The sequence below is a fragment of the Gouania willdenowi genome, chromosome 12 (assembly GCF_900634775.1).
Source record: "Gouania willdenowi chromosome 12, fGouWil2.1, whole genome shotgun sequence".
NCBI lineage: Eukaryota > Metazoa > Chordata > Actinopteri > Blenniiformes > Gobiesocidae > Gouania > Gouania willdenowi.
Window position 1 is genome coordinate 6,869,462 of NC_041055.1, and position 26,334 is coordinate 6,895,795.

At 38.8% G+C, this 26,334-nt stretch overlaps 2 protein-coding genes across 5 annotated transcripts in view; one reads left to right on the forward strand and one right to left on the reverse strand.

The window, feature by feature from the left end:
• LOC114472862 (G protein-coupled receptor kinase 5-like) overlaps positions 1-3,089 on the forward strand; it is a 29,389-nt gene extending 26,300 nt beyond the window's left edge. For 2 of the 3 annotated variants that reach the window (XM_028462149.1, XM_028462151.1), the window contains 3 exons: positions 88-225; positions 303-437; positions 733-3,089. In XM_028462149.1, the coding sequence (XP_028317950.1) occupies positions 88-225; positions 303-437; positions 733-1,374 (915 nt within the window). In that variant the 3' untranslated portion in view covers positions 1,375-3,089. The remainder of the gene's footprint in view (positions 1-87; positions 226-302; positions 438-732) is intronic. The other variant, XM_028462150.1, reaches the window with a different exon arrangement.
• The window catches only part of ash2l (ash2 like, histone lysine methyltransferase complex subunit), a 30,993-nt gene continuing 7,460 nt past the window's right edge, over positions 2,802-26,334 (reverse strand). The window contains exons 6-17 of one of the 2 annotated variants that reach the window (XM_028462152.1): positions 25,835-25,930; positions 25,087-25,182; positions 23,784-23,859; positions 22,778-22,795; positions 21,728-21,827; positions 19,165-19,382; positions 17,122-17,289; positions 13,925-14,118; positions 13,738-13,830; positions 7,262-7,360; positions 5,493-5,552; positions 2,802-3,195 (exon numbers count right to left, since the gene is read on the reverse strand). In XM_028462152.1, coding sequence (XP_028317953.1) covers positions 3,088-3,195; positions 5,493-5,552; positions 7,262-7,360; positions 13,738-13,830; positions 13,925-14,118; positions 17,122-17,289; positions 19,165-19,382; positions 21,728-21,827; positions 22,778-22,795; positions 23,784-23,859; positions 25,087-25,182; positions 25,835-25,930 — 1,326 coding nt within the window. In that variant the 3' untranslated portion in view covers positions 2,802-3,087. The remainder of the gene's footprint in view (positions 3,196-5,492; positions 5,553-7,261; positions 7,361-13,737; positions 13,831-13,924; positions 14,119-17,121; positions 17,290-19,164; positions 19,383-21,727; positions 21,828-22,777; positions 22,796-23,783; positions 23,860-25,086; positions 25,183-25,834; positions 25,931-26,334) is intronic. The other variant, XM_028462153.1, reaches the window with a different exon arrangement.

Sequence of the window (26,334 nt, forward strand, 5' to 3'; positions counted from 1 at the left end):
ATCCTCTGTCGAGCTATTTAAATTATGTTGTTTCCAGGTCACATCCTTAGCCTTCTACAGACTTTGTTTTGTTTCCTTTTCTTTTAGCCCAGATTAGTTTATTGCGGCGACGTCCAGGACATTGAGGAGTTCTCACCCGTGAAGGGGGTCTCTCTGGATGAGAGAGATGAAGAATTTTACTCCATGTTCAACACCGGCAGTGTTCCCATTTCCTGGCAAAAAGAGGCAAATCTATTTCTTTAGGTTGTAACCGTCCAAGTATCGTCTGTAAAGCACACTTTCTCGCTCTGTCTTAATCACAGATAATAGAGACAAATTGTTTCTCGGAGCTAAATGTCTTTGGGCCGATGGGATCACGCACACCAGATCTGGACCAGACCCAGAAAACTCCCGAAACCCCGAAACGAAGCCTTCTGCACCGGTTCTTTCACAGACATGTAAGAAAATGTTCTACTGCAGGGGTAGGCAACTCCAGTCCTCAAGGGCCAGATTCTTGAGACTTTTAAATGTGTCCCTGCTCCAACACACATGAATCAAATGAATGGCTCATTTTCATGCTTCTGCAGAGCTTGATGACAACACATTGGTTTCAACCAGGTGTGTTGGAGCAGGGAGACATCTAAAAGTCTCAGGAATCTGGCATTTGAGGACTGGAGTTGTCTATCCCGGTCTACTGGCATATCCAAAAATCGTATTGTTTGAGATCAGTGATGAACCTTTGCCTTCATTCAGCAGCGCGGATCAGACTCGTCAGATGAGAGCCGGCAAAACACGGGGTCCAATGAGAGTTGGATCAAATCAGGAGTCAAGCCTAATCAGATCAAGATTCATCATAGCATCTTCACTTCAAAGGAAGATAAACCCAATGTCCCTCTCTTCAAGAAACAAAGGAGTCCCAAAGTCCCAATAGACCTATCTCATAAGAACGGCCCCACTCGGAAGGTCGCACTTATGCCCAATTATATCCAAAAATCCAATGTACTAAATGTGCAGCCCTCTCAGGAAGACCACCTTTCTGAGAAGTTAAACATCTTGCACAGCAATGAAGACTCCAGTCCTGAGTCACCAAATGTCTTGCACAGCAATGAAGACTCCAGTCCTGAGTCACCAAATGTCTTGCCCACCATGGAAGACTATAGTCCCGAGGTCCCAAACGTCTTACCCTCCAAGGAAGACCACAGTCCAGAAGAGATCTTTAACTTATTTTCCTTCAAGGAAGATCATATCCCAAATGCCTTGCCCTCTGAGGATGACCACAGTCCAGAGATCCTTGACATTTTTGCCCCCAAAAAGGACCATATCCCCGAGATCCCAAATGTCTTGCCCACAAAGGAAGACCACAGTCCAGATATGCTTAATATCTCATACCTATAGGAGGCCCAGTCCTGGGATCCTTCCGTAGATATCTGCCCAGAGCCTACTTTAAACTCTGAAACTTGCCATCCACAGCAGTAGCTGAGGACTTCTTTCAAAATAGAAACATTAGCATTACACTATTTTTTTAAATGTTTACACTGTTGTAAATACAGCTTCATTGTACGGCTCATGTACATTAGCAATTAAATGCTGAACGTGAACATTCTAGCCTCTATTTTCAGGTGCAACCTCAGTCAAGCATGAAGAAAAAAAACCTGGTAGCGATTAAGTGAATGGATGAGTTAAAGTAAAAATAATTTCCGGAAGTTTATCTATGGCAACAAAGGAGGTGTGGTGTTGCCACACCTCCTTGCTGCAGAAATCTCTAGACATTCCGAGTCCTGTACAGACTTACACTCTGATTGGATCCGTGGATCAGCTGCAAAATCACCTGTCCCTTAATTTATAAGGGGGACATGTTGTCTCATATTTCTGTGAAATTAGATAAGAAATGTCAAGGTGGCCGCTTCCGTCGAGACTTGCTCTATTGAGAAACAGTTTTGTGTCGCTATTATGATGCACTTTACAGCGAATGTGATGTCATTAGGTAATTTTACTCATGTCTGCAGGAAGCCTTTAAAACACCTGCTTTTTTTTAGCACCAGCGTCAGTGGAAAAACAGTGAAGAGTGAAGAAAAAAAAGCAAATAAACAGAGAACTTGGATTAAAAATGATTCTTCTGTTGACAAACCAAACAAATGATAGCTTCTTACCTACCATATTGTATATTTCTAATACAACAGAGGTTTTCACATTGTGGGTCGGAGCCAAAAATTGGGTGGCACCCCTATTTTCAGTGGGTAGCAGGCAAAACAAAAAAAAAATCAATAAACACCTGAAAACCTTTTGCTTATTGTGACTTCTCTTCACACCTGACAGCAGTTTAGTTTGAAAAACAAAAAATGGGTAATTTCATATAATTTTGACATCTTTTTTATTAATACAGGAAAATCAGTGTTGACTAATAACACTATTACTTATTTTCTGTTATGACGAGTTATCCCACTAGGAAAAAGAAAAAAATACAATACATATTTTAGATGCGTTAATGCCATCTTTACTGCCCTCTACTGTAAATAAAAAGCTACACCAATCAGGAACAGCAGTTAATCGGATTGGATATTTGGAGTAATTGACACCTCTGGACGAAAGTGTTTGTGACAAAAACAGCTATTGGAAATATTCAACTTGACTCTGTCTGAAATGCACATTTTACTGCCCTGAACACTTTTATTACTGTGCCATATTTTCTGCATTCACCTTTTTATCTTTACAGTTACACAAACGCTTAAATGGGAGGTAAGATCACGTGGGGAACCTTCGGATTTCACACTTCATGAGTTACATAAAGTACAGTTTTAAACTCAAGAAGCACTGACTGCACCTTTGAGTCCAACATTGTGTTTTTTTATTAAACAATCCAGCGTATAAAACAGGAAATTACTGGCACACAATGAAAAACAATAAAAGTAGCAAAAACACACAAATTAGGTTTTATATTATTGAGCCGCACTAAAACAGTGAGTGAGTGAGACGGAGACTGTTTGGATCACTACAGCCAAACTAAAGGAAGTTTGAATTCACAGTAGACCGATTGGAGTTGAAAAGCTCCCGTTTGAACTCAGTCAGAAGACATCTTGATGATTCATTGACCTCCAGTTTGTATTTCATTCACCCTTCCCAGGGCGGACTGCGCCGCCCATCCACCTCCGTCTCCACGTGGTACAGCGTGTCGGCCAGCGTGTGCTCGATCACTGCGCCCCAACCCATGTCGCTCATCTGTAGGGAGTCAAAGGACTAAGACCATCAAGAATAGAAGTCCGTACAATATTACAATAATACACAGTCTAAAAAAACTTACACATTTACAGAAAAACAGACCAAAGTACAACAAAAACACACAAAACAACAATATCACGCTTGAGGTTGTGCTGTTGTGCTCAACATCAGCACTGGTGTGAGGCCGCAGATTATCATACCAGTGCTGATATTCAGCACAACAGCATGACCTCAAGCGTGATATTGCTTTTATACAACAGTTCTATAAGCACATTTTATCAGTTAACAGCAATAGGCGACAAGAAATTATGATTTGTTTATTAAATCATTTTTTTGGCTCCGCCAAAACAAATAGGTCCACAACTGAAAGGCAACAAATGAACATTTCCTATGACGGTTATTAGAATGCCTGAACAATGGAGCGGTAATGTCCTAGCGCTGTTATTGATCTATATCAGCACTCATGGAATGTCTCTTGCCCAATCAAATTACTTGGTTGGAACTATAAACTATATAAACTATAAACAAATTTATAAAATACACAAAATGACTACCACAATAAACAAAAAATATTTATATACAGTATATACTGTATATTTAAAAAAAAAAATACATGCATATATAAAAAGTGACACCAAAAATGCATAGAATGAGAAAAATATACAAAATGACTCTAAAAACTACAGAAATCTACACAGAATCCTTTGCTGTTTCCTGCATTAACACTCTGGGGCCGACGGACGCGCCGGCGCATCCTGATCATATGATCATTTTAAAGAGCCAATAGCAGAAAAGCGCAGCGTCCTTGGATCTCCGTTTCGAAAGTGCGTATGTCAAACTACAAACCAGTTTTTAAATCATGTTGATAGGCCAAATAGAAGTGGAGTTATGAAGGACAATGTGCGTGTGTTTTTTTGTGACATTTTCTTGAGCTGTCAGTGCAGGAAGAAAGAACCACGCTGAAACCTCTCATTATAGCTGTTTCCTATTGGTTGAGAAGAAGAAGGCCATTGTCCAATCATAATGTCCACATATAGTGGGAATTTTTGCTTTCAAGCGAAAGGGTAAACAGAGACGGAGAAAGAGAGGGTGAGTTGAGAGATTTGAGATAATAGTGATTATTACTGTGATTTGACTGTTTAGAGTGTGTAGTGAGTGAAATTAGAGTGTAGTGTCTAATATATTTGTTTATTGTTTTATATCAACACAATGAGACACAAATAATTTGTCTTTCCCTGTATTTGTGATTCATACTTTTTTTGTAAATAGTTGTACAAAATCACCTGAGACATTGCTTGCATTTCACTGTAAATAGCTATATATAACTGTATTAACTCATCTGTATATAAGTTTTTGAAATATATCGTTTAGATTTGCTATACAAGCAATAAAAATGATTCGTTAAAAATGTTTGTGACTTTTATAGTAAAAAAAACTAACTTTTTCCCACTCGAATTTTAGTTTTTATAGTGGTTTTAGATCCACTGTGTTAACACAGTATGCCATATTAAAGAAAAGACTTCACAGTCATATTTGGGAGGTTCTCCTGAAAAAAATGATACCAAACATGCAAGGTTTATGGATTTCCTTATATGAAATATAAAGGTAATGCTCAGACTGGTCATTATTCTAAATGGTGACACGAATGTTGATTATGTGGCCCTCGGATCAAACAATCAGGTTTTTGGGTCTCGCTAGGATAAAAGTAGCTCTTAACTATAGTTTTTATTGATAAGTGTCTTTGTGGTAGTCATTTTGAGGTAATCGTGCTAGTTTTGGGCAACCGTGGCTCAGGTGGTAGTGGGACGTCTTCTGATCGAGAGGTTGGGGGTTCGATCCCAGTACCTGACTATGTGTCGAAGTGTCCTTGGGCAAGACACCCTAAGTTGCTCCCAGTGGTCGACTAGCGCCTTGCATGGCAGTCCTGTCCCACTGGTGTGTGAATGTGAGAGTGATTGGGTGAATGAGCTGATGTGTAAAGCGCTTTGAGACTGCTTCAGAGTGGTTATAAAGCGCTATATAAATCAAGTCCATTTTGTGGTTCAAAAACCTACAACAAAAAGACAAAAACCTGTTTTCGTGTTTTTCCTGATTCATTCTGCGTATTTAGCATCTATGTGTGGTTTGGCAGTGGTAGGTAACGGTAGAACATAATGTTAAATCAGCTTTTATGTGAGAAGCTAAGACATACCATTACCAGTTAAATAAAATAACGACTTATTTTAGTCGACTAAATGGACTGCATGCTGTTAAATTCTGATTCAGATTGACAGTAGTTTAAAAATCTGTGCTCTCACCGGTTGGTACTTGATATCCTTTGGCGGGAATTTAAAATGAGGCCCAAAGTTGACAGAAACCTGCAAAACACAAAAATCAACAGCGAGTTTAGGGAAATAAAGGAAACATAATGTCGTAGTACATCCAGGTGTGTGTGTGTGTGTGTGTGTGGGATAAGGGATGCACACACATACACAGGATACATAATAATTAAATGATGCTAAACAACAAAAAAAAATGGTACAAAAAACCCCCATAAAATTCAAGAAAATTACCAAAAAAAAATAATTTTGAACTTCTCAGGACAATTTTTTTGGGTCCAAAATTTGTTCAAAATCAAAAATTAAAACACACTTTTCTAAAACTTTTCTACTTTGTATACAAAGATGAAGGCTCAATCACAAACTATAAACAAACAATATAAAAATGCAATTTATGCTTTTCAAGACTTGATTTACTAAGATCCCTTATAAATGTTGCACTGTTGAGCGTAGGGCCCCTTGACGTTGTCATTTTTCTCCCCTACGGCGCAATGGGCCCCTTATGTTCAGTTTTCAGCAACATAGGGAGAATTTTCTGTTTTTTTCTTTTCTTTTTTTAATCGGTACCGTCGTAATAATTGTTGCACACATGGACACAAAAGGTACGGAAACCCAAAAGGGCCATGCTTTCATACAATTTTTTTTCCTCCGTTTTGCCGTGATAGCGAGATAATTATCTCGAGATCTCAAGATTAACAAACAATAGTGTAGAATGATAAATGACTGCAGTAAACATCATTCAGTGTAACAATGTCAGAGGAGCAGGAGCATATAGATCACCACATCAGGACTTCAGTAAAGTTAGAAATAATGTGTCATTCTAACCGTTATGAGATGAGCTACAAGCTGCAACGAGGTGATCTTCAATACAATTATTGATCATTCTATCCTTTATTTATCCCTCATCCTTTATATTTATCATTATTATTATTATAATTGTTGTTGCTGGGTTGTTTCTTTGTTTTTTGTTTTGTGCACTAACTACCAACATATTCCTTGTACTGTCCTAAAAACTGTACTTGGCCATTAAAACATTTCTGATTCTGATTTCAGCAGAAAATATCCTATTGTTTCCTATGAGCAGCTGACGCTGACACGTTGCGCAGGGACCGTCAACAAAGTGCAACCACCGACACAATAAATATGGAATATTCAATAAGTCTGTGATCATGCATAGCAACGTGACCAAATTTACTGCGGACACTGATGGTCTTCATTTGGTCATACTACAACTCTTATTTAGCTAAAATACCCTTTTGTATATTTTTGATTATATGTATATTATATTGATTTTTTTTTTTTTAATCTTTTTTTAATTTTTAATAACTTCTTAAAAAATACATTTACAAAATGAGAGGAAAAACACTGATGATTTTAATTTGAAGAACAGCCCTCAAAGAGTTTTAAATTTCAGAATTTTCCGCGCTGGCAGCGCTTGCTCATGTGCCACGCCCTCTATGCTGTGAAAAATTTCTGGTGAGAATCCTGACGTATAAACAATAGAACTGTTCCAGTCAAAGTGGACCGTGAAGGAGCTACCAGCAACCAGTCTCTATTTTTTTTTGCTAGCTTAGCACGTAGCAACAGTGGCTGAGCAGGGTCAATGGGTAAAGGTGATGTTTGAGCATTTCTAATCATCATCTTAGAGGACGACACATTCACTTACAGTCATATATCAGGACACACAGAGAGAAGCGGTGTTTGCTAACTTTTGGCTGTTTACAACAGCGGTCGTCATGGTTACTGACCGTGCAGCTCTTATACAGTGAGATGGCGGGAAAGTAGATTCCTTCGAACAACTTCTCGTAGGCCTGACCTTGATTGACTCCGTTTTTGTAGAAAATCATCTGGAGAACAAGAGGAGAAACAGTTCATCGTTTATTCAAGCATTAGATTAGAAATTTTATCTCCATTTGTATATTTATCTGTCAAACAATTTATTAAATAAACAGTCCAATGTTATTGATAATATTTTTTTTTCATTTCATTTCATTTATTCTTTTACATATATTTTTTTTATTTCTTACATTACTTTTTATATTTGTATTTACAGTACTTGTATGTATCAGCAATCTAAAAGTGTATTTACTAGATATACACATAATTAAACTTTATTAGTACATAAGTTTTTCCTTTTTTTAATTTCTATCCATCCGTCCTTAATTAGATGTTTGTCAATAATTAATATTTAAAGTTATTAATATTATCTACATGTATTTATATAATCGATTCAGTTCATTTTATCTTTATATTATTTATCTATCAAATTATTTATCTATGTATTCATTAAAATGTTATTTACCAGAAACATGTTCTATTTAATTTATTCTATATTTCTCTTATTCATCTATTGATTAAATATATGTACAGGGTTCCCATACTTTTTTTTCACAATGATTTTTTAAACTTTTCCAAAACTATTCAAAAATATTTTTGGCACCCATTTTGCAATATTTTTAAAATAACAACGGATCAGCTATTGAATATTATTCAAGAGAAGAGCTCTTGAATGTCAGGGCAACAACCCCGAGAGATTTATTTCCCACTTTCATCGCTTCCTCTGTGGATTTACTGGACATTTTACTCAAAGGTGCGCTCACCTTTGCTCACGCAGTGAAGCGCCGGAGGAGAGGATAAAGAGCTGGTGCGCTTGTGCGCCTCCGCCAGCGCGGCCTGCGCACACCGTTACCGGGGATATTCCTCTCTAACGTGCGCTCACTGTGTAACAAAGTGGACGAACTCCAGCTGCTGTTAGGTAGAAACAGAGACTTCTCCTCATCTTCTGTTCTGTGCTTCACGGAAACGTGGCTGTGTGGAGCGGTACCGGACTCTGCGCTGCAGTTGGCCGGCTTCCAACTTCACAGAGCGGACCGAGACGCGGAGCTCACCGGGAAGAAGAAAGGTGGAGGAATCTGCTTTTATGTGAACAGTAACTGGTGTAACGACGTGACAGTGATCCTCCAGCACTGCTCTCCTCACCTGGAATCCTTTATTATCAACAGCAAACCCTTCTATTCTCCCCGTGAGTTCGCTTCATTCATCCTGGTTGGCGTGTACATCCCACCGTCAGCTGATGTGCGCGAGGCACAGCGCACACTCGCCGACCAGATCCTGTGCATGGAGCGGACCTACCCGGACTCTTTTATCATTGTGCTTGGTGACTTTAATAAAGGGGACCTCTCACACCAGCTCCCCAAATATAGACAATTAATTAAATGTCCGACCAGAGAGGAGAAGACACTGGATCACTGTTACACCACACTAAGCAGTGCTTATCACGCCGTTTCCCGTGCTGCACTGGGCCAATCGGACCATTTGATGGTCCACCTGATTCCTTCATACAGACAGAGGCTGAAGCTCTGTAAACCTGTGGTGAAGGAATCTAAACAATGGACCAGTGAAGCAGTGGAGAAACTCCAGGAGTGTTTGGACTGGACTGACTGGGATGTTTTCAGGTCTGCGAACAGTTCTCTGGATGAGTTTACAGACGCTGTGACGTCCTACATCAGCTTCTGTGAGGACAGCTGCATTCCATCAAAGACCAGGGTGAGTTATAACAATGACAAACCCTGGTTCACAGCTAAGCTCAGAGGGCTGAGGGCAGACAAAGAGGTCGCTTTCAGGAGTGGAGACAGAGTCAGGTACAGAGAGTCGAAGTACACGTTTGAAAAGGAGGTGAGAAGAGCCAAACGTTTGTACTCACAGAAGTTACAACATCAGTTCTCTGCAAATGACTCGGCTTCTGTCTGGAGAGGGCTCAGGCAAATTACAAACTACAAGCCCAGAGCCCCTGCTGCTGCTAACGACCTCTGCCTGGCCAACAGTCTGAATAACTTCTATTGTAGATTTGACAGACAATGGGACAGACCTGACTCCAACCCCCCTCACACCTCTGACCAGCCTCACTCCAACACCTTCACCCCCCACATCAAAGCTACAGTTTCACCCCAGCTGCCTACGGAGGCTCTCTCCCCTATCTTCCCCCCCTCCTCCCCCCCTCCTACAGAGACACCTTTCTCCATCAAAGAGAGAGATGTGAATAGACTTTTCAGGAGACAAAACCCCCGTAAGGCTTGTGGACCGGACTCTGTCTCTCCCTCTACCTTGAAGCACTGTGCTGATCAGCTGTCTCCAGTGTTCACAGACATTTTTAACACCTCACTGGAGACATGCACCGTACCAGCCTGTTTTAAGGCCTCCACCATCGTTCCTGTCCCTAAAAAGCTGAGGATCACAGGACTTAATGACTACAGACCCATCGCTCTGACATCTGTGGTCATGAAGTCCTTTGAACGCCTCATGCTCTCCCACATCAAGGACATCACCGACCCCCACCTGGACCCCCTGCAGTTTGCCTATAGATCCAACAGGTCCGTAGACGATGCTGTAAACCTGGCTCTCCACTTCATCCTCCAGCACCTGGACTCCCCAGGCTCCTACGCCAGGATCCTGTTTGTGGACTTCAGCTCTGCTTTTAATACAATAATCCCAGCTCTCCTTCAGGACAAGCTTTCCCAGCTGAACGTGCCAGACTCCACCTGCAGGTGGATCACAGACTTCCTGTCTGACAGGAAGCAGCACGTGAAGCTGGGAAAAACCATCTCTGCTCCCCGGACCATCAGCACTGGATCTCCTCAGGGCTGTGTTCTTTCTCCTCTGCTCTTCTCCCTGTACACCAACAGCTGCACCTCCTCTCACCAGTCGGTCAAACTCCTGAAGTTTGCAGACGACACGACCATCATCGGTCTCATCTCTGATGGAGACGAGTCTGACTACAGGTGGGAGACAGACCGGCTGGTGTCCTGGTGCAGCCAGAACAACCTGGAGCTCAATGCTTTAAAGACAGTGGAGATGATAGCAGACTTCAGGAAGAACCCAGCCCCCCTCACCCCCCTCACCCTGGGAGACTCTACAGTGAGCTCTGTAGAGTACTTCTGCTTCCTGGGGACCATCATCACTCAGGACCTCAAGTGGGAGCTGAACATCAGCTCCCTTATCAAAAAAGCTCAGCAGAGGATGTACTTTCTGCGGCAGCTGAAGAAGTTCAGTCTGCCAACAAAGATGATGGTGAACTTCTACAGCTCCATCATCCAGTCCATCCTCTGCTCCTCCATCACCATCTGGTACGCTGCAGCTACGGCCAAGGACAAGGCCAGACTGCAGCGTATCATCCACTCTGCAGAGAAGGTCATCGGCTGCAATCTGCCCTCCCTCCAGGACCTGTACGCCTCCAGGATTTTGAGGCGTGCAGGAAAGATTGTGGCCGACCCCTCCCACCCCGGTCATAAACTGTTTCAATCTCTCCCTTCTGGTAGGAGGTTTCGGTCCATCAGGACCAGAACCTCCAGACACAAAAACAGCTTCTTTCCCTCTGCCACCATCCACATGAACACACCCCAAGTCACCCACTGACCCCCCCCCCCCCCCCCCCCCCACCCGATCACCACCTCCACCAGCTTGATACCTGCTGCACTGTATATATATATTTATATTTATATTTATCCTATTTATCCTTCATTCTCTATCTATCCTTTATTTATCCCTCATCCTTTATATTTATCATTATTATTATTATTATTATTGTTGCTGGGTTGTTCTTTGTTGTTTTGTTTTTATTTCTTTTATTTCTTTTTGTTGCTTGTTTTGTGCACCAACCACCAAGTCAAATTCCTTGTACTGTCCTTAAAACTGTACATGGCAAATAAAACATTTCTGATTCTGATTCTGATTCTGAATACAACATTAAAAAAAAATTGAAAAAAAATAAATAAATAACATTAAACAACAATCAACTAAGTGCTATAATGTTTAATTACAAGATTATAAAGTTACAATTTCAATTAGATACTTTTATCCAAATCAATGTACAACACAAGGTGTGAGGGTTAAACAGACTGGCTTAAAGGGGACGTATTATTATTTTCACCTTTTAAAACAGTTCCCTGTGGTGTAAATGACATGTCTGCTGGGGTTTGGTCAAAACATAACATGAATCAAGCAACAGGGGAGGTTTATGACCCTGTATAATCCAGCTCTTTCAGAGCGCTTCGTTTTGGGGGGTGTGTTCCTGAGTTGCAAAGGCCTCCCCCTCCCCCCGCCCCTCTCTTCCGCGGGGTGGCACACACTAAATGTGCGTTCACACCGAACACGACTGAAGTGACTAGATTACATTAAAAACAACGTAAATAATATGACTTCACGCAAACTCCCTTCAAGCGACCCGACTTGTGTGATTCTCAAAGTTGAAAAATGTGAACTTTTCAAGTGTTTTCAAGCGACAACTCCCCCGTCCTTCACTGTCTGTAGAGCCGAGGCAGCAGCCCCTCCCTCCCGCTAGTGACACGGCTGTACACTTCCTCAACTTACCGGGGCAAAGTTAAAGCGGTTAATATCTTGAATAAGCCTACATTGAGTGAACTCATTTAGTAACTCCGTAATTTGAACAATGAAACTGTAAGAGCGGAGCTGTCTATGATAAGTGCTGTAAACTTTAGGCTTTACACGATGAGAATTTTTGGTCCTATCACCGATCTGTACATATGAATTCAGGTTGTTGTTTCTTAGGTACCGACCGAATTCCTTTGGAACTACCTGATACAGATTCACGGAAAATCAAACGGTACCATGTTTTGGGACCTAAACGCAGTCTTGAGACTGTGAGGGAGTGGAAGAATTGAAGACTTTCCATGCCGGACCTGTGTGGGTGCGTGCGCCCTTTAACTGCAAACGACTTAGTCGCTCGACCAGTGTGCGGAGCCGGAGTGAGGGAGCATATGTGACCAGAGCAGATCAATTATAAACTGTATGCCGTTTTTAGTGATTGGCAAAATAAACGTTGCAGCTGTTGAATTATCCGGAGGTGGGGCGCACACATGCGCTTCTGTGTCCACCACCGCCCTGAAACGGACAGAAGTCTCTGGTACGAAAGCTAAAGTAAACGGGAGAATAAACAAAACAAGCGCACGTACACACACACAAATGAGACGATAAAACAATGTAATGGGAGCATCTACAGAAAGTTTCATCACGACAATGACGTCATTGATCGTCGATGTGAACGCACTTTCACTTCTTCACTAGCGAGAAAAACAATGACAAATTTTCGCGAAGGTTTTCATCAAGTTGGGGGCAGAGTCCATGGGTGGAGTTACCAGCGGAGGGGAGGGTATTTTCTTTCCCAATTTAGTTTGTGACATCACAAATGTAGAACATTTGAAATAGAGCACTTTTCTCTGTGTTGTGAGACTTACACAGACCACAAACAAACGACTGGATGGTTTTATTTCACATTTTGTGTTCCAGTGGACACACAAGTTACCTCATGTGTGTTCAAAAACACTGCAAAAGTAGATTTTTCATTATATGTCCCCCTTTAACGTCACTTTGAGATAACACTTAACATCTTTGGGATTTAATATATTCTAAACTTTAAAATAAAATAAACGGGGCAACCGTGGCTCAGGAGGTAGAGGGGTTCTTGTGTCGAAGTGTCCTTGGGCAAGACACCAAACTCCAAGTTGCTCAAAGTGGTTGATTAGCGCCTTGCATGGCAGCTCTGTTCCATTGGTGTGTGAATGGGTGGATACGTAAAGCACTTTGTGACCTCTGTCTGTGAAAGGTGCTATATAAATAAACATGATTTACTTACTTACTACTATATTTCCAAAACAGTTCATTTATTTCATGGTTTTTCAAGACCAGAAAATCTTTTTTCAAATTTCATAACTTTTCCAGGAATTTCATGAATATGGGGACCCTATATGTATCTATTTATTAATTATTATCTTAAATGTTTTCTTTTAAATTCATTTCAGTTTTTAATTTGTTTGTTTATATTATTAATACAAATATTTGTTTATTAAACATAATCTGTCCATCTATTTGTCCATTAAATTAATTATTTGGTCATTCTGGGGTGACCGTGGCTCAGGTGGTAGAGGGTCGTCTTCTGATCGAGAGGTTGGGGGTTCTATCCCAGTACCTGACTATGTGTCGAAGTGTCCTCGGGCAAGACACTGAACCCTAAGTTGCTCCCAGTGGTCGACTAGCGCCTTGCATGGCAGTCCTGTCCCACTGGTGTGTGAATGTGAGAGTGATTGGGTGAATGAGCTGATATGTAACGCGCTTTGGGACTGCTTCAGTGTGGGGATAAAGCGCTATATCAATCAAGTCCATTTTATCATTCTCTTGCTTTATTTTTACATTTCCACTGTAGTTTCCTTACTCTGCTCTGGGTGGTCGGCTTCAGGCTTTTCTCGGCTTTGTCCACGTAGTCTTTCTCCTCGAAGTACAGGTAGCTCTTAAACTTGATGAGAGCCTGAAACCACAGCAGAATGGCATCCCACATTAGTTCCCTTAGTTATAAAGAGCTCCTCCCACAAACCCACTGCACTACAGACGGTCCTCCTCACCTTGTCCTTGTAGGTGTCGGGCAGGGCTCGGGCCGTCTCCGTCTCCTCGGGCAGTTGGATGAAGAAGCCCAGCGTGTCTCCCTGACTGTAACCTGATGAGTAATGTTTCCCTATGGACTGGTGGAAACGCGTTCCCTTCTTACTCCGCCACGAGTAGCTGAACTTATCGTAGCCCAGCGGAGCCTGAAGGTTTCCTGGGACAGAAGACGAACACGTGAATGTCAGGGTTGCGGTCAATTATAATGAATAATCAATTACAATTATGGTGTAATTTTAAAAATCTGTTGCTATCGTTCAGTTCAGTTCATTCGTTTGTTTCAGTCTAACAAAAATAAATAAATAAATAAATAAATATTCAAACATAAATCAAAATTAAAAAATATATGTAACTAAACTCAAACAGGCAGAAGCAAAAATGCTTCTATGCCCAACTTAAATAACATTTAAGTTTATTACCTTTTCTAATAATACATACAAAAGAAATGCAAGCATTCAACAATGACATTTGAGTTGCCTTTTTTCAAATAATGCGTATATATATATATACACACATGTACTTTCTTTTATAAATAAATATATATGCAGTATACACACACACGTACCTTTAACAAAAATGACAAACATATTCCAACTGCTTCACATAACTCTCTAAAATATATTGACTTTTATTTTTTAATTAAATAGTGTGTCACTCATTTTTATTTCTTTATCAACAGAATTCCACAACTTAACCCCGAGCTGTTGAATGTTTTCTGTTGCATTTTTTGATCAAGTAAAGCACACTGAGTTGCCTTGTGTATGAAATGCACTATCCAAATAAATTTGCCTATCCGTGCCAAAAACAGACACACATCTTTGTTTAACTACTAATCTTGCTTTTAGTAAAATAAACATAAATTGATCCAAGGCTGCATTTGCTGGTTTGAACGTCATCTGGAAGATAATTTATTTTTGCTTGGAACATTATCTATGTGTTATTTTACAATCAACAATATCTTTAAATTTCAAAAGTTTTGATTTAATAAATAATGAATGAGTGTGTAGTCATAATATCCTGTTTTGTTTATCAATCGAACAACTTTTTTTGCAATAAAACAAATAAATCATTGATTATGGTTTTAAAAGTGGTTCCCCAGAGTTCTACACAACATGTCATATATGGCAGTATCAAAGTATAACAAACTGTAAACAAAGAATTGTAATAAAGTAAATCGTTTTGTCTTCATATAATGTATATGTTGCCTCCAAGATAATTTATAGTAAATTATGACTCAAAGAACCTAGTAATCGTAATCATAATTAAATTGAAATTCAGATAATTGACTTTGGAATTGTAATTGCCATGAAAATTCTATAAAAATTGTCAAATATAATTTAATGCAAAACTGGGGAACCATGTCACAGTTCTATGTAGAGTTCTACATATATGTAGTTAATTATTAAAATATATTTCATATCAGGCTTTCCCACATTTTACCTTTTCAAAATAAATTTAAATTGAGGGCTATACTGACACAAAAATGGCTCAGATGTCCACACCATAAATATTACAATGTATATTTTCATTGATTAAGAAGCCTAACAAGATAACCAATAGATAGGAAAGAAATTAGATGATAGATATTTGTTCATAGTGTATTTTACAGCTGATTTAGGACCTGTTATCATAAGAGATGCTAACAGAAAGCTAACGAAAGAGAACGGTTAACTTTAACTAGCTTATTTATTTCAGGCTCAATAATTGTCATTACCGATACTTGTAATTTAAACTTTAGTAATTGAAAATGTAATTGTAACTGACTTTCTGAGGATAAAAAAAATTATGGTAATTGAATTGTAATTGGAAAAAATGATTGTAACTAATCGTAATTGAATTGCAATTGAATATGAGGATGGTAATTGAAAATGTAAATGTAACTGAAAAATGTAATTGACCCCAACCCTGGTAAACGTCAGAGTGCGTGAATCTCACAATATAGAAAAAAAAACTTCCAATACACCAGAAAAGGAAAATACAAACATTATTTAAGTAAGAGTGTGTTGTTGTTGCACGCGATGTGGTCGGGTTGTGTGTGTGTGTGTGTGTGTGTGTGTGTGTGTGGCTGAGGGCACCAAGGTTGTTTGAGGCGCGCCGCATCAAGTGTAGGAGTGATGAGCGTTAAAGTGGAAGTAAAATTGTTTCAAAATAAAATACATGAAAATAAAATGGATAAAATCTTTGAAAGATGTATTATTTCTATTCAGTCTTTAATTTGATTAAACTGTAAATACACAAGTTGTCTCGTAGGTGTTTTGGTTCAACTGGTGACAGTGTTAAATGGTGGCCAAGTTCTGACAGTGGAGCTAACAATAACAATGTTCAAATTGTCCTGACAGATTATATACCTTCCATCTTATGTTGTATTTTACATCGCGTGTCAAAATCAAGGCCTGGGGGCCAAATGTGGCCGTTTAGAGCATCTAATTTGGCCCGCAGGAGAACGTTAAAATGAAAAAAAAAAAAAACACACAAATTACCACCTAAATTACCAAATATTTCATTTTTAGATATTTCAGCCTTTCTAAATACACAAATTTAATAAAACTCAAAAATGTTTTGAGGATTGCAATTGTCCCATGCTTCTGTCACATGACTAAACAATTTCAGATTTAAAATGACTGCAAAGAACAAATTTTCCTGCAATTACTTCATCTAATAAAAAATAGTCACAAAATCAATACAATTTAAAAGATAAAATCCTGCAGGAACTTATCTCTGTCACCTATTGCCTGGATATTGTATCTTTCGTTTGTATCTTTTATACGCCATGTAAAGTACAAACTTCTGAACATTAATGTTGAAATTGCTCATTTTCTCGCCCAAAATCTGCGGCCCACTTACGATCAAACTACTTTGTATTCAGCCCCTGAACTAAAATGACTGACACCTCTGTACTACATCATACTATTTGATCTTAAATCCTTTTTTTTAAATGTTATCACCAAATTCTGCTGAAGGCCGCGCAATGAGCCTTGTCCTTCAATACGCCATCATGGAGCTTAAATACCAGCAGGACCTGAAATAGAGGATTTTCTCTCTGTTTTAGTGCAAGTTTTCAATCGATCAAAGCCTCCTATTTCTATCAGACACAATAATAAATGTATTTAATCTTGAGTGACTGTAGCAGGCAAACACAAACAGCTGGTGAGTCACTGACCTAGTGGCTGAGACCAGCCCAGCCGGGCGGCGGTATCTGGAGGCATGTCGTCCACTGACACCTCGAAGAACCAGGATCCTTTACGAACGCCGTGCGAGGCCCGAACCATGGAGTAGCCTTTCTCCCCGGTCACCGTCAGCCGGTCGTCAGAGATCTTCAGCTGAGGCGCTGCGGCACAAACGGAGGAGAGCGTAGCAATGCAAAGTGCTTTGACATTTAAAACAAAGACTGAGAACACTTAAGATAAAAACAAAAGCCAGGTTAAAAAGCTGAGCTTTGATGGAGGTGAGGTGTTAAAAACATGTCAGTTTAGTAACAGTATTAAGTAAGGTCAATCCATGTCATTTCAGGAGATCCCACGCACTTTGGTCTCAGAAAATTCCGATTTTTACCAATTGTTTCTTAGTTATTCACTGTACATTTTTAGTTTGATCGGATGAACACTTTTTGAGATATGGTCGATTTAGTGAGTACGTGTCGATTTTTACTCATCCTTTTTCTTCCATTTTCCACTATTTCAGGAACTACATCATACAGGAAACTCCACCTACAAAATAATTATGAACATTTCATTGAACTGGTTTCTGATGCAGCATTTAATTACCATTATGATAATGATGATGGATATACTGCATTATTAATGTATTTTGAAGGAAAAACATCCAAAAACAAAAAATAGAAAATGTAGAACATGAGAAATGTGTTCATGATTAATATTATGTTTTCAAAAATAAAAGTTTTTGTGATGCAATTTTATGTTACTAGTGGAAAACTAATAAACAGTAAATGTCTATGAGACACAGAGGCAAGATACAATGGCCTCATGTAAAGGATTTTTACTATTTGTGAGTGGTGAAAAAACATCCAAAATAAAAATGAAGAAGTCTCAAAGAAAAATTGTTTTATATCCCAAGAAAGAGTCACCTTTATACTATAAATTAAAACAGAACAGATATTTTCCCGTTAGAGCATTGATTCCTTGACAGATTTTTTGCGGAAACGTGGTATCGGTCTCCAAGGCAGAAATGCCGAGTTAGCCGCTAAAGCTAATGCTGCACGCAAGCTGAAAATTCAGGTTTTTCCAGACTTTCCAAACTGTGACCAATCAGCTTATCAGTGCGGTTTCCCTTATTGTTTAGTGTTCATCTTGTGCACTTCCTTCAAATTTGTAAATTGAATTAAAATAATAGCTTAATTAAAATAATCATGGATCTGGTTAGTGAATGATAAATGTACCTTTTCAAAGTGAGAACTCATCCTGTCCTTTTCACACACGGACATCTCGCTTGTCCCATCAATAATAATGATACATTTTATTTATTAGCGCTTTTCAAAAACTCAAACACTTCACAGTTGTTAAAACAACTACATAAGTCAAAAAAACAAATAATAATAATAAAGGTAAATACAGAAAATACGTAATCATAAGTTTAAAGCTTGGGAGGAGTAGTGTGGAAGCAGAGGATTTGAAACTGCTTCTCATCGGTTTTACAAAAGTGGTCAGATATGTGCATCATTCCCGGGTAGAGTCCGAATTCTACCCTATGGAGACCCAGGTAGTCGTGCAACAGGGATCACCTGTGTGGAAGCGAGGGGACTGCCTTCCATACTGCTGCTCCCATCAGTTTTTGAAAGTGCTCGGATCGGCAAAAAGTGGCATCAGCAGAAAACCCTGGTCCCCCCCTCGAGTCTTAATATGTGTAATATTAATAATATGAACACTATTAAAACACTAAAGATCTCTGTACTAAACTTACAAATGCTAGGTTGTGAATATTAACAAAGTGAACAAGCTTGTTTATGCTTTTATACCTCTCAACCTATGACCCCCCAGGTCGCGCAAAGGCTTATTGAATAATTGGACAAAATTTCAGATTTTTTTAAAGACGGAAGTGCGAGAGCCATTTGGTGAAATGCCATGAAATGACCCAATAATAAATAATTAATGTCTTCCTTAATCACAAATGAGCCAATGCAGGAACCTTCAAACTGCTGTAATGTGCTCCTGTATCTCTCCCCGGGGTAAAATAATAGAATATAAACCTCGGTCGTGCAGAGCCAGCAGGACTCTCTCGTACAGGCAGGCCCGGTAAAGATCACCGGGGATGGGCTTCCCCGCCCAGCAGTCCAGCTCCAGCTTCTCGGGGTCCGGGGCGTGAGGATCCGGCTCAGCCAGGATGTAGCGGTACCCGTCTTTGTTGAATGGGTGCTCCAGAGGGTAACCATGAGGGGGGAGTCGCTGAGCGGAGAACAGAGGGTCGCTGTGGGAACGAGAGGGAGGGGTCCGTTGAGAACTCAAACCGACACATCATTGTAAGTCTGGATTTTAGTTTCAGCTTCTTTAACTACAGGAAATAATCAGACTGCACTTCGTCTCTTGTTTCTCCACCATTCTATTTTAATACTATCTATATTATATAACAGGAAAAAGAGAGGGCCACAAAAATGTGATTGTATCTGCTCCGAGGGCCACATTATCAATATTCATGTCAGCATTTAGAATAATGACCAATCTGAGCATTAATACAGGGGAAAAAGGGTTTTGTCAGTTTTTAGTCATTTTGTGTGTTTTTGGAGTCATTGTGTGTGTTTTTATTTATTGTGATTATGCGTATTTTTATGTCATTTTGGGGGTCACTTGCTGTATTCTCCTGTCATTTAGTCGTCAGTTTGTGTGTCTTTGGAGTTACTCTGTAATGTGTTTGAGTTTTTGTCATCATTTGGTTTGTTTCATTGGTTGTTGTGTCTGTCTTTGTTGTCATTTTGAGTATTTTTCATTTTTGTTGTGTTTTTTGTGTACTTTGTGCATTTTGCTGTAGTTGTAGGGGGGTCTGGAAAAATCCTCCCCCAGATAATTTTTTTGATTTTAACACATAAATGAAGCAAGTTTAAACACTCTGAAAAGTACAATAAGGCAAAATACACTATTTTCTTCAGGCAAAAAAAAAAAAAACATGTATTCACGCTACTCAAGTTGTGGTTTGTGATGTTAAAGTAAAAGTACCAAACATTTGTACAGCTTTGTTACTTAACACCACTGCTGCTGAGCTACTGGTTTTATAGTCCTTTTAACAGTTTCCATCATGTACCTTTTACCAGCCAATTCTCCACTGCTTTTGCTTTGTTCTCAGCTGCACTGCACTTTCATCATAGGGTGAAATAACTGGCAAACATTAACAGGACTTACATAGGGCACGATAAAATACATTTTATTTTATTTAAATTCCATTTTATTCTATTCAAATGTTGTGTTTTCCACATTACTGTATAAATTCTTTTCAGAAAATATTGGTTTTCAACTCCTGTGAGTAAACAAAATGAATAATAACTTTAAAACCATAATTAATCAGAAATGTATGTCAAAATAAAAGTGTATCTTAAAACCATGTGTAAACTCCAATTGGAAGGCAGCTATAGATTGTATTGACATGGATTATTCTGACTGCTCCTTTTTAATTATTTATAATATGTCATATAAACATGTATGAATGAGAGCAACATTAATGTCACCTAATGTCCCATCAGGAATCAATGGTTTACTGAATCTGAGCAAGTTTACTAAATTTTGATCAACTTAATTTAAAATAACCTAATTTAAATGATCCTGATGATATTATTCCAGATGATTAGTCAAAAATAAATAGACACAAGATGCATCAGTTATTTCACCACTAGGGGCCAGAATATTAGATGTCATGTCAACTTATTCCCACAGATCTTCTGTAGCTCTGATGAGATGTTGTTCATATTAAACACTGAGCAGGTGAAGCTGACGGAGGCTGCTCAGCCCCTCCCTCCCTGTTTGTAGCTTCACAGACACTTAAGTTAAGAGGGAGCTGCTCAGCTCTGTATTTAAGTGTGTGATCGGTTGCATGTTTTTTTTTTGGCAGTTTAGTCGGTGTTGCGGGTGGCAGGTTCAACATGTGTTTACAAGTGTGGGGCGGGGCAATGTATGAACGGCCCTTTCATGATGACGGCGTATCATTCACATGATGTCACTTTCAGTAGATTACATTTTTAATGGTTGATTAATTGATTCCTTAACGTGACACATATAGGGCACTACATACTTAATAAGCGTGTTTTCCCTGTCAAGTGAAACCGGCTTAGTCCTGTGACTTGTCCCAAGCAGGTCCGTATGGAGCACGAGCACTGAGGGCTATGCGCTCACATATTAGTCCAACGCGGAGTAATGTGTAGAAATTACATCGATTTGTGTATGCTCGATATGTGCATAGACTAGAACAAACTCATCGCATCTATACGATTCACATAAATGGCCTATTTTGAGTTCAAAACGGCGCGTTTCGCCGAAAAGCGACTGATTTTCATGTATGTTTATATTCCTTCCAACTTCTTGAAATACAATTTTTGGTTATTTGTTTTTTGGGGTCGCACAAAATTAGACCGAGGGCGATAGCAGGACGCTATGTAAAGCGATGCCTGTGTGGAGATGAAACGATACCGAATCAATATCTAAAACGATATTTCACCGATACCTCAGTAGCATTTTAACCGATACCTACATTGATACTTGCAACAGCAACAGAGTGGGTTGTCAGTCTGACTTTCTGTGGAAACTGTGGGATGTGATCCTGATGTTTACCTTCGAGCTCTCTTGGCCGCTGCGGTCGACGTTCCTTCCTGCTGCTGCTGCTGCTTACGTTTGGCTCCTCGTCCCTTCCCCTGCCCCTGAGCCAGAGCACCTACACACAAATAAATGCTAATATTATAGAATACATCATGCACACAGAACACCAAATTATACATAAAACCTAGAAAAAAAAATCTGCAATCTGGAAGAAAAGCTTGATAAATATGACAAATTAAAATTTGTTTAGGACATAAATGTATTACTATTTATTTACATATTCTAACAAAATATTGCTTTTTTTAAAAAAAAATTAAGCAAATTACTTAAAATATTGTTGATAAACATACAAAACTTTATATTTAAAGTAAACATTAGATTATCTAAACATATACTTATACAATAAATTATGAAAATAATAAAAACTAATAAGCTTACAATCATCAGGAAGTTTAAAATTATATGATTATTATTCATTAATAGAAAATATCAAATTTAAATAATATAAAATGAAAGTTATTATGTTTAATTCACATTTGCAATTTTGTAGAAATAAAAATAATTTTATTCACTAGTTACATCCTAATCAGTAGAAAAGTTGTCAAAAAAACAAACATTTAAAAACTGGAGTATTTTTTCTTCTTTGAAATTGTTGAACCTTTTATAGAAAACGAAATAAAAAATATATATAAAACACAGGCAGACGAGCACACAGTGAGAGTCCAGCAGTGAACACAGTGTGAATATTCACAGCAGTCAAAAATAAAGGTAGTTAGTTCACTGCTGGACTGACACACGAACACACAGAGGATTGAGAGCGCGCACACACACACGCCAAGGATTATTGGGAGCGGAAACAGATTTATTCTCATCATCAACCAGAACCTATATAAATTAAGTTGTAAAATAAACTGTGTTAACGTGATTAGCTCTAAATATTCTTCTGCTGTCAGAAGTATGAATGTGTATTTGTTTAAAATCATGTACAGTCTGATCACAAAGCTGGGAAAGGAAAAAGCAAGCGAGGAAGGGGTCAATCTGACACACAAACACACACACATTCACCTGAGAAAGAAGATCCACCTGGAAAACAAAGCACAGTCACTACAGGTGTTGCTGCTCTAGGGGAGCGGGTTTTTCTACTTCACACTTTGAACACGTTTCCAACTAAGAAAACGTTCAGTGTTCCGAGAAATGGCTGCGGTTTAGTCGTATAAAATGTTTAAGAAAAACCTGCAGTGAAAACAAAACAGTTCTAATTTGAAATGAGTATGAAATATGAAACTTGCACTGAAGTTTGTGCAACCCCAAAACAAAACACACAAAATGACAGCAAAAACAGTGACACACAAAACCAAAAAAAGAGTAAAATAATCAGTATAAGCCCAAAAACACCAAAATAAACCCTAAAACACACAAAATGAAAGAAAAACAGAATTACCTCCACAACGCACAAAATGAATCAAAAAACACACTAAACGTCCGTAAAAAAACCAGTATTAGCCCAAAAACACACAAAATGATGGAAGAAAAAACAGAATTACCATAAAAACACACAAAAATAAGTCTAAGAAACACACTCAGAGTAAAATACCAAATGGGTAAAAACACACAAAATTACTCAAAATCACACATAAAATGAGAGAAAACAGAATTACAACAAAAACACACAAAATAAATCCAAGAAAAACACTAAATTCAGAAGATTAACCAGTATTAAACCAAAAATACACAAAACGACTGAAGAAAAAAACAGAATTACCCCAAAAACACACAAAAATGAGTCTAAGAAACACAGAATAAAAAAATTAGGCCAAAAAAAAAAAATCACACAAAATTCAGCACTAAAGAGTGTGAGAGCTGAATTAACAATGTAGAATGGAAATGATAAGTAACGATTGTGTTTAAATAAAATGAGCAGGTCGCAGCTTCACTGGTGTTTTGGTGAAACTGGTGACCATTTTAACGAATCACTGACTTTTGAACCAAACGAGTAAAGGCTCGGACTACGTTATCATGGGATGATGTTTTTTTCGCTTCGACATGTGGCACAATCAACCTGTTCTCTTACCGTTGAGTGAAGCGGCTGCAGGAGCGGCTGTGGTTTGTTTCTGTGTGTCATACGAGGGGCCGATGGTTCCCAAATCCTACAGGACAAGAAAAACCTCGACCTTCATTTCACCGTAGAGATGTACAAGCTCTCGTACAAGTAAGAGCCGACTGAGACAGACAACAAACACAGTTACACTTTTAGAACTAGGCTTTACACAGTGAGGATTTTTGGGCCGATCACCCATTAGTGAGTTTATAAAAAAAAAAAAAAGATCACCGTACCGATCAGATGAATTCAGGTTGTTTTTTTAGGTACCGACAGAATTCCTTCGGTACTACCTGATACAGATTCAAGGAGAATCAAACGGTACCATGTTTAGGGACTTAAACGCAGCCTTGTGACTGGGAGGGAGTGGAAGAGTTGAAGAATTTCCATGCAGGAACTGAACATAACATTTGTTATCAGAGAGTGTGTGTGTGTGTGTGTGTGTGTGTGTGTGTGTGTGTCCCCCTTTAACTGCTTGACCAGTGTGCGGAGTGAGGGAGCGTGAAACAAGAGCTTTAACCCCGAAGCTGCGGATAGCTTCAGTCCTGAACAGCAGCTGTGTCGACTACAAGAAAGTTGGAGATGAAGCTGTGGACCACACTGGAACTATGTGAAGCCTCCATCAGCATTAGCATTAGAGGAGCAAACACATATTTACTGACTGTGGCATCGCAAAACCTGCTGTTGCTTATAGTCCGTATGCACAGGTGCACAGTGGAGGTTGGGCGCACACACGCAAACACACACGCACGCTTCTGTGTCCACCACGGACAGAAGTCTCTGAAAGTAAACGGGAGCTTTAGGAGTCTCTCTTAACATGCTCAGGCTGAATAAACAAAACAAACACGCTCACACATAAAAACACACACACACACACACACACACTAACAGCAGACGATCAGAGCCAGTAGACTGGGGAAGAAGTCGGCGCTCAGCCGCTTCGCTCCAACCAAGAGACTTTTTTGCCGTTTACTCATAGGTTTTCACCTTTGTGGACAAATTTGAGTGAAATAAAGCCGTGTCAGGTAGAGCAAACAACTCTTCTGTGTAAATGAGACAATAAAACAATGAAATGGGAGCATCTACAGAAAGTTTCATCATGACAATAACGTCATTGATCGGATCGGCGAATTAAGATCACATTAATTGCATAAAATGCAAAAATATCGGCCGATCCAATATCGCCGATTAGATCGGTGTAAAGCCTAATTAAAACGCTCATTTCATCATTTATCATTAAATCATTTTATAATATTATAAATATTAAAAGACATACCTGGTCCAGCAGGCCGAACTTAGGATACTCCTCCTCGAGGTCTTTGCTGCCGGGGTCGGGGTGTTCCTTCACCAGGAAAACATCTCGCTCTTTGCTCTGGGACACGGACACACACACACACACACATACACATTTCTCTGATAGTCTAAACACAAAAGATACAGTATAATGAACTCCTCTGTATGTGGTTATTGTGGCTTATGACAACATAAAGGGAACAAAGGACAAAGTCAGGGAAAACATCACTAAAATAAAGCAAATACAGGCAAAACATTGAATGTCACTTGGAGGTACAGGAAACAATTCTTCATACAAAAGCAGAGTTCTTTCACCTTTTTTGTATTTCAAAATCTTCATAGTATTCATTTTATAATTAAACTATTTGAAAAAAGGAACACTTGGAAGGGATTTTTAGAATTGTGATTCATGAATATGGAATATTACCATTAATAGGATGAGACTAATGATGAAAGATTGATTTATTTTAATTTTCAAAAGATAAAAATCATTTATTTTGGCATTATTACTATCATTGTTTTTGGTTCTGTTGTATACAAAATCCTTAACATCATTCAATAATAATTAAATATACTGTATGGGCAGTGGTAAAACATGAAAAATCATTTCAGCTTCATTAAAACAAAAAGTGCATTTCTCAATCTTATCAAGATATTTGGAAATTAATATGTTACAGGGTTTTTATTAGAAACTAGTGAAACTTAACTGTTGTGAAAGACATAAAAATTACCATGGTCTTCACGATGTTGTTGGGCCATGTGAGCTTCCCCGGCCTCTGACGGGTCGTCATGCACTCCCAGTACTTGTCGATAAATGGGATGATATCCTGCAAACAAAAAAGTCGGTCAACACTTTAAACTGAATCAGTCCTGAGCATTCCTGTGTGTGTTATCCTGCTGAAAAAGGATCAATGACTTAACACCAGGGGTCTTCAACTACATGTGTCCAAGGGCCACATAATCAAAGGTGAAGACAAATGTTTATATGAAATGAAACTCCTTGAATCTCAAATGATCATTAGGATCAATAACATCCTTCATGGATAAACAGTGGTACAAACTCAGGAAACCGTTTTAATCCTTCATAAAAACAAAGCAAACCGGAAATAAAACAAAGGATTATGAGGAAAAAATGCAAATAGGGAATAAAGATATTTTACAATCAAAAACCGAAACTATAGTCAATTCTACTTTTATCTCTTATTTTTGATAGAAGCTCTAAATCCTTACC